The 9,607-nt window shown below is 31.9% G+C and overlaps 1 protein-coding gene across 1 annotated transcript; it reads right to left on the reverse strand.

Moving 5' to 3' along the window:
- Nucleotides 1-817: 817 nt before the first annotated feature.
- Nucleotides 818-3,445, reverse strand: LOC104244666 (protein CELLULOSE SYNTHASE INTERACTIVE 1-like). Its single transcript, XM_009800139.2, has one exon. The coding sequence runs from the start codon at nt 3,094-3,096 to the stop codon at nt 1,117-1,119; it is 1,980 nt and encodes a 659-aa protein (XP_009798441.1). The 5' UTR covers nt 3,097-3,445; the 3' UTR covers nt 818-1,116.
- Nucleotides 3,446-9,607: the final 6,162 nt, after the last annotated feature.

Below are 9,607 nucleotides of genomic sequence, written 5' to 3' on the forward strand. Positions count from 1 at the left end.
GTGCTCATATTGAGCACTTGGGGTTTAAAAGAAGCAAGCTGCTATATAACTCAATTCTGCACTAAAACCTTAATCCATCAAATAATTAGAGATCTTAGACATATATTATAACAAATATGTTAAAATTGACATACTCTTAATATATAATATTGGTTTACATAGTCAATTACTTGAACCTCCTCTCTACCATGGCAAAACCATTCACCTTCTCAAATATGACAATCACCATTGTGACTGTTGATACGTGTTAACAGACGAAATTAATTTCTTTGTACAAAGATATGCAGGCCACTTCCCTCAACAGATGTATCCCTTTTTCTATTTTCTATTTTTTTTTACCTTTGTCCTTAAACAGGAAAAACAATAAATGGTACGCAAAATAGGAAAGAAAGCTTATTAATGACATAAATGCTTCAAAGTTTCTTTTTTGATTGGAAATGCTTCGAAAGTTTATATTGACAAGAAGATAGATTTATGCAGTAAACACCAAACTAGAAGTGAGGTCTCCCTTTGTCGTTAAATTAGGCAGAAGTCTGATCAATTCACCAAGGTTTGCATATTAGACTTCAAAAAGTGATTTCACTTTTACTTCTAAACCATCCATTTAAAGTTACAGTTGATATAATTCACTCTTCAAATTTCTCTTTCGAGAAGTAACACTTTAGTCTTTCGAGAATTTTGAGTAACAATAGCTGCACAGGAAGGAAAATAAAGGATTATTTTGGCATAGGGTGTTTCCAAGGCCAAGCAAAAGCCGGAGTTTCCCTTGCAAAAATAAGACAACACCCCTTAAGCATCATGAACTAAAAACTAGAAATTTGAGAAAATGAGTATCAATATAACCAAAGAATAAGGAATTCTGTGTCCTAGATACAATATTTCACCTTGTGGAACTGAAAAATATTACAATGGAGCAACAGAGATTTGATTTTTTGATTTGGGTGGGGGGTTGGGGTGGAGAGGGTGTTCCACTACATCATCAGGGCAAAACAAGAAGACCTATCTTATGTACACTCCCAAGACCAAAGTAAACAGAGAGTAAATCTGTAAATATAGAGAGAAAAATTGTCATCTAACCAACTTACAAATTCTGCACACTGAGTTATGCAGATTCAATCAATGGAATCCCCTTGATCCTCTAGATTGATAAAGTTCCAGCCTGCTTTTAGCTTCCTGCAATAAAGACTCCACCTCTTCATCTTGAATCAAATATGACTGTTTTGATGCCCATTCAAGAACAGTAAGCACCTCAGCTTGAGCAAGCTCTTCGCTATCAGGGACGTGCAATGCAATGTAGCATAGCAAAAGCAATGAAGGACTCTGAACTATTTGTTCACCAAAGTAAACAAGTTGGATCAAATGTTTTGCACCTCCAGCGCTTATGATTGCCTTGGAATGATCAAGGTGAAGGTAGTTAACCGAGCTAGCAAATTTCGATAGGGCAATGGCAGCTTCCTTAGAAATCTCTGCTTCTCGCTCATCGAGCAGCTTTACTAACGGGGTAATCATCCTTGTCTCAGTAGCTCGAAAAGTCCTAGCCAAACTCCCGACAGCTTTAACGCATGGAACAAGCAGATCTGAATCGGCTTCTTCAATGATTCTGAGCAATTGATCAACAACAGCTTTGCAGGCAGGGGAATTAGGCTTGAATGCTGACCTTCTCAAGTCAGCATCTACTTCTGCCACGGCTGTGATTTCCATTACTGCCATAGCTGAATTGTACTGAACATCCTCAGGTCCTTTCTCTAAGAGTACCGCAAAGCAAAGCAGTGCTCTTGATTCAGTGATACTACGACAAATAGGCGAATTTCCCCTGGCAAGTTTCCATAATGCTCTTGCAGCCATTGCCTTCATATAAGCCTTGGTAGCAGGGTCCTCTAGTTCCCTCCCTTTATTACCCATACTCACACCAGATGAAGAAAGACTATGTTGAGTGTGGTGGTTCACATGATTTTGCTTCACACTATTATTTCCACTGACCTTGGCCTGAATTGTCTGGTTTGAACCATTGACTGGATTCTGCTGAGGCGGCTTCATTTGACCCTGCATTGCCGTAGCAACCACACTGTGCATGTGATTAGGCTTCTTATTCCCAAGAGGATGTGGAATATGATTCCTGTCATCATCCTCAACAACCTTATTCACAGTATTAACAGCATTACCATTGTTATTACTAGCCAAGACAACAGCATGGTGCATCGATGTTGCTTTACTTACAATAGCATACTTACTATGCTCCTGAACGGTTTCAAAAGCAAGATGACTAACCAGCAATCGAATTGTATTATGCTGGTGAAAAAGATCTTGACATTTGGGATAATGAGCAGCAAGTTCAGAAACTGCCCAAGCCACCACTGCTTGAACCTTCATAGGACCTTCTTTGAGGATTTTCGCAAACACTGAGCAAACCCCAGCATGTACCATGTGTTCGACGCTTTCTGGGTCACGTCCAAGAAGTCCAATTGCCCTAGCAGCATTCTCCTGACCCTCCGTTTTCCCTTCTTTCATCAATTTCAGCAATGGCCCAACTCCACCTTCTTCAATAATCAACTTCCCATACCGATCATTGTCTCTGGCTAAAGAAACAAGTGAATTAGCTGCATCTGATCTGTCATCAACAGAACCTGTATACAATATCGCGATCTGCTCCCAAATAAGACATAAAATGGGTTCGTTAGCAGCAATAGGAGGAAGGCCCAAACAATCATCTGCTCGTTCATCAGCCGAAGCTGAGACACGGAGAAGCCAAGACACGTCACCAATAGAGTTCTCCAACTGGGAAGCCATTTTACGAAAAGCTGCAGCAGGGATTATGGTAAAAACCCGCTTAACAAGCCCGTGGGCTCTGCACTTTAGGACAAGGGCTAAAGCCTTTTCAAGGACTTGTTCAGTGTCGTCAATAATCCGCCGCGTCGGCCGTTCGTAAAGGTCGTTGCCAGCGCGTGCAGCCTGACGGAGAAGGGCCACAAGTTTCTCAGTTTTGGACCTGAGATCAGTACATTCTTGCTTGAACGAACTTGCTTCATCGGCAGCCTTTATCACCTGGTCTGCTAACTGGATCGGCTTTGTCAAGATCTGCTTCACTAGGTCCGCCATATATAAAAGCAGAAAATCCAAAGAACCTCTGAACTACAACAAAATCGTAGTTAGATCAGAAGTCCTAAAAATTGAGTTTTGAATCACCCCGGCACAAAAATCAATTGACCGGAAAAGTTTACAAATGTGGGTATTGATGTAGTTTGTGTTGTATTGAGAAAATGAATGAAAATGAGTAGAAAGGAACAGGAGAATTTTGATATTGGGGTTTTGTGTGTTTAAAAGCAATTACTAGTTTACATTGAAACTTGAAAAGCAGAAATGGTCTTTGAAGGTTTGGCAATGGAGGAGTTGGGGTTGGGTGAGACTGACTTGGACAGTCTTACGATTTTTACGAGGTCAAACGCGTGTTCTTTTTTATTACTATATTCGACTTACTTTTATAATGTTGGGCTGTAGGTGCTGTGTTGTAATTAGCTGTCTCAATTCCTTTTCTACTTAATTACCATTAAAGTTTACTCGCTTCGGTACTTTGATTGTTTTTTAACTATTTTCAAACATATTAAAAATTTTATTATTGTTTTTAGAAGAATTAAAGTATTTGTCCAAAAATATAATGTTGGGATGTGGGTGCATTAACCGTGAAAATAGGCTAGCCGATTTTCGGATCGATAATCGAAAAATAATCAGCGTTTGTAAAGTCATAAAAAAACCCACTATTTTGCTTAAACACGAAAAGTTCCAGTATATTATGTTGTATTATGAAGCTCTTGTGTTTAAATTTCATGCATATTATCTTGGAACTCCAGCATATTATGAAATTCCAACACATCATGCTGGAATCTCATATGTAAAAAATTCGAACTCCAGTATATTATGCTAGAATTTTTCCGAATTTTTAAGGGTGTTTTTATTCAGATTTTATCTTTACATGATAAAGTGACTAATCTCAATTAATTTTAAAACTGTGACTTTTTCTAATTATCAGTTGTAAATCTGGCTATTTCTGATTTTTTCCCTACATTAACCAGCCCAAAATTCGGGAATAATTTCTAAAAAACTACAGTCACACCTCTCTATAACAACTTCATTTGTTCGGAATATTTTTGGATGTTATAGCAAAGTACTGTTATAGAGAACATATATTATAATATAACATGAAATTTGGTTGCGGAAAAACTTGGCTTTTATAGTAAAATGTTGTTATTTATAGATATGTGAGTATCATTTGAAACAGTCGAAACGCCGCCCTCCAACATTATAATATCAACAGAAGGGGGTTAGTTGCCACCTTAATTACCTACTATTGGAAATGGTCCATTCGATACCAAAAAAATAAATAAATGGAACTCGATACTCGGTCATAAGGGGATTGGGGTTTTGGGCAAGAAGTTGTAACCAGAAATCCAGATCATAAGCTTAAGCTATGTGGGGTTTTCTATTGTCGCTTTACGGACTAATTTATCACATGCCACCTTCAATGGCAGATTGAAAGGCTACCTTTTTCTTGATACACTATTATTGTTTCATGGCCCCAGATTTTCCATTTTTTAATCTTTCTCTTTTGTATCTTATGTTGCACTTTATTGCAATCTTGTGGTTCTGGGAATATTTCTCTCTGTTACTTTGGACGTAGAACTTTTGATTGAAAATTTTCAAAATCGTGGAGTTTAACTTTTAACCTAATGAAATACGTTACTTCAAAGTTTAGCCATATTAATAATGTATACACTCAAAATTAAGGGATAACATTGCAAATACACAACGTACAAGGCCATGAATTTAAACTTTGGCTTGATAGATAAGTATATGTTAAACGTGCTTGCCTGTCGTAATCAGATGATTATTTTAATCTGTTATCATATTGTTTTCAGAGAATATTTTAACATTAATTGACGTGTGGTTCAATTACTGAGATATATACGAAATCATGTACGCAAGTATGATGGCAAAAATTTGAAAAAAGAAACAATTTATGTATGGGACTTGCCAGTTGCTTGCAGGAATCATTTATTTTAGCGCCATCAATGCCGCGAACCTATGGGAAGTATTTTTTGATTGAGATATTATCAATTTATGTACTACTTTCCTTTATAATTTTTTTTTTTTAAATATCTCTATTTATATTTAATATAGTAGCTCTTTAACTCCAATTTTTCACATGAATATATATATATATTGGACGTACATCACACACATCATAAGTTTAAAATGATAAAATTTAAAAGTTTCTTATTATTAAATTCCGTGTCAGTCAAATTAGAAACACATAAATTGAAAGGATGTGAGCAGGGGTGTTCATAAAAAATCGAAAACCCGAACCAAACCGAAAACCAAACCAAACCGACCAAAAAAACCGATACTTTTTGGTTTGGTTTGGTTTTGGTTTTGAAATTTAAAAACCGATCAAATTTGGTTTAGATTTGGTTTTAATTAAAAAAATCGAACCAAACCGAATATAGGAGTAGCTATTTTAAATTTATTATTGCACCTATATATGTATACTTTTATACAAAGTTTTAAAATTTTTATAGTAAATCTTAATCGTTTGCACTTTTAGTACAGTTCTTTATCTTTACATTCTAGTTTAATTGGTAGTTTTCTTTTGTTAAGTGTAAGAATCTATTTCATGTTAAAAATAATATAAGAATCTATTTCATGTTAAAAATAATATATTTTTAATTGAGTCCTTAAATTATTCATCACTATTTGGTTTAATTATTATCAATATATCTTGTAAATAATAAATTTCTCAAAAGGCAATTGATTTGATAATGTTACGTTGAAAATGTGATCGCCGAAATGTGTGTTTGATAGTGTATGTCTTATATTTAAGAAAAAACCGACAAATAACCGAAAAAACCGAAAAACCGACATAAACCGAATCAGAAAAAAACGACTTAATTGGTTTGGTTTGGTTCTAATATTTGAAAAACCGACTTACTTAATTTGGTTTTTTTAGGGAAAACCGATCCAAACCGAACCATGAACACCCTAGACGCGAGTAAGTGATATGTTGCGGCCGCTTTTCCTAAAATTATGCCAAATGCGCACTCAGCTTCTTTTTCTTTTTTTCTTTTTCACCATGCCCACTCAGCTTTTCCTAGTAAAATATCTCGTCAATTATCTTCCTTTTTATTCCCATACACGAATATAAAGTCCACAAAAGAGAGCTAATATTTAGTTAGAATTACTTTTTGGATATTCTCAAATAGTGTTTAGTGAAAGACTTCATATAGCGCGATCGACTAATATTTATTGCATTAACTTAGATTGAAAAGGATAAGCTTTCTTGTTTAAAATTAAGAGAACACTGAGTAGTAATTTATATTATATTAAAAGGAGAATAATGAAGTATGTGATTAAGTCAAGTGACAAGCTAAAAAGAAGCCACTTAAAATTTTTAAGACAACATTAATAATTAAAAATTATAAATAGAAATATAATTAATGGAAGTATTTTAATAAATTTTATACATAATCTAAATAGATATTAGACAAATCTAATCTATACATCTATATCTATATTTATATTTAATATCTATATTTATATCTATATATTTATAACTAATGGAAATCTACCGCTAATTTGATCAAGCTTTATAATTAATGGAAACTCACCGCTAATCTGGCCTTTAATTTGTTGGATTCTATTTGTATAACATTAATAAAAGTTATTAATTGATATTCTTTTGTATCTAATTAATAATTGGATTTTTTGAATTGCATAAAGTGTTACCGAATTGTATAACTAAATAGTAGTAAATATCTTTTCCTTTTTTGTTTTTAGATTCTTTATAATTTTGTATCTAGAGAATGTTTTGTGTATAACTAAATAAGCTTTGTATCTGATCTTATTTGGGTACAATATACATTACTGTAGGTATGTTTAATTAACTAAATGTCTTTTTCTTTTGAAGAAACATTCTCTATAATTTTGTATCTAGAGAATGTTTTGTGTATAACCAAATAAGCTTTGTATCTGATCTTATTTGGGTACAATATACATTACTATAGGTATGTTTAATTAATTTTTTGTGTATAATTCAGTTATGATCGGTATCTTTTTTGAGAAAAAAACAATTAAATTTTTGTTTTGTATCTTATTTTAAGTTGAAATAATAATTCTTTATTTAGTACAAGCTTTGAATTTGATATTATTTGTGTACAATATACATTACTATAAGTATCTTTAATTAAATTTTGTGTATAGTTCAGTTATGGTAGGTATCCTTTTTTGAAAAAGAATCAATTAAATTTAATTTTGTATCTTACACATTAATTTTAATGTGAAATAATAATTCTTTAATTTGTTTGATTCTATTTATAACATTAATAAAAGCTATTAATTGATATTCTTTTGTATCAAATTAATAATTGAATTTTTTGAATTGCATAAAGTGTCACCGAATTGTATAACTAAATAGTACTATATATCTTTTTCTTTTGAAGGAGCATTCTCTAGAATTTTGTATCTAATTACTAATTAATTTTTTTGTTAAAGAATTGCTGGAGCTATTATCGAGTTATATAAGGAAATAATATTAAATACCTTTTCCTTTTGAACATTCTCCAAATTGTTTATCTAATCTAATTAATAATTATAAACTGCATAGAGTGCTGTCATTGATTAATATAAGAAAATATTACTAAATATCTTTTCTTTTTGAAGAAACATTCTCTAGAGGTGATCACGAGGTCACTGAATGATGTCCTCTGTTTTTTTTTCCCTGATTAATAATTAAATATTTTTTATGAATTGTATATTAGAACTATGACTAATTATATAAGGAAATAAAATTAATACTTTTTCCTTTTGAACATTCTCCAGATTTGTGTATCTACTTAATAATTGATTTTTTTAATGAATTGCATATTAGAGATGTCGCTCATTTATCTAAGAAATTAGTATTAAATATTTTTTTTCCTTTTGCAAAGCCTTCAAAATTATTTATTTACTTAATAATTGTTTTTTATATATTGCATATTAGAGCTGGCACTGATCTTTATAAGGAAATACTATTACGAATCTCTTTTAATTAGGGTTTTGTTGCTTATAGTTTTTAATATATTAATCATATGACCTACTACAAAATACCTTACGTACAGTTCATAATAAATAAACCTACAATCAATTAGAAATTACAAAATATGGTTGCAACCATTAAATATATTAGTGAAATATCGAGTATCAAAATGGGTTGGAGTTGTTAGATATGGCACGTTCCATATCGTGATAAATTAGACAGCCCCTTGAATTACTTATTCAGGATGAAAAAGTGCATACATTTTGAGTGCTATTAAACTTTTCCATTACCATGTAATGTGGATATTCAAGTTGTTTTGTATTTTCTTCAACTTATGCATATATTTAATCCACATTAATTATGATTTTGTTAGGGTCTAGATAGAGATTTATTATGATTTCATTTACAATTTGAACGGGTGTAAGGTAATATAAATTTATCATTGGCAATCTATTTTTATTTATGATTTTATGTAAGAAATCTTCATATGTGATTGAATACATGAATAAACTGATTTTGTAATATAAAATCATATGCTGATTTTGTGATTTTTTACTTCTATAGTTTGGTATTAGCTATTGTTTTCTTATGTTAGTTTGTACAAATTTTACTCTTAATGCATAACAGAAAATAATTTTTTCTTCTTGGCAGATTTTGAATTCAAACGGCTAAGCCATTAGTCAGAGAGTTATGATCAAATTTTGTCCATGCTGCCAAGATAAAAAATTTATTTGGGTGTTGATGCATGTTTAGTATTACAATGTGTCATCCAGTTTTACTATTAGCGATAGTATACTCATGCCTATTGATGCATTAGTATGTTGTGGGTTTTTACAAATAAAATAATGCATAATCTTTATATGACATGACCTCCTACTAACTTAATTTTTTTTAAGGAGATCGAATTTATGAAACTGTTGGATGGTCTGTTATACGTATCTTTAAAAGAAAAATACATGAAATTAGATTGTATGTTATGAAGAATTTTGTAGTTGGACCAAACGATATGAAATTTAAGATCAACAAGCATAAATTGAAACTGACGTTTTCTCATAGGACGGATGTGGTTGAAATTAATGTTCTGCAGTTTAGTTTGGATATCATCAACTTTAAACATTTTGAGCATTTGATAAATCAACTTGATGTTGATAAGAATGAACTATTCGGTAATTGTTTTATCTTTCACTATTTCTTCTATAAGGTGCTGATTCCACAAATGGCAGATGGAGCAGAATCGAAAATGAAGAGAATCAATCCTACTTTTGCGTGATATAACGAATGATCAGTTCCAAACAGATAATCGTTTTTCACTATAATTGTGCATATATAACTTATCTAAACTGATTATTGTTAATATACAATTTACCAATCGAGATAGAAGAGGGCATCTTTTAAGTATTGGTGTCAATGAAATGAGAATACAAAAAAAATGTGATAAGCTCAAACATGTTAGTTAATAAAATAGGGAAAGTTGATCCATAATTACAAAGTGAATTTGCACTCATTAATATGTATTGTAAATGTAAATAATTGAAGGAAGCTGAA

Source organism: Nicotiana sylvestris, chromosome 2 (genome assembly GCF_000393655.2).
Source record: "Nicotiana sylvestris chromosome 2, ASM39365v2, whole genome shotgun sequence".
Lineage (NCBI taxonomy): Eukaryota > Viridiplantae > Streptophyta > Magnoliopsida > Solanales > Solanaceae > Nicotiana > Nicotiana sylvestris.

Excerpts from the sequence above, each read along its gene's own strand:
- LOC104244666 (XM_009800139.2), bottom strand. The coding sequence starts at position 3,096 with ATGGCGGACCTAGTGAAGCAGATCTTGACAAAGCCGATCCAGTTAGCA.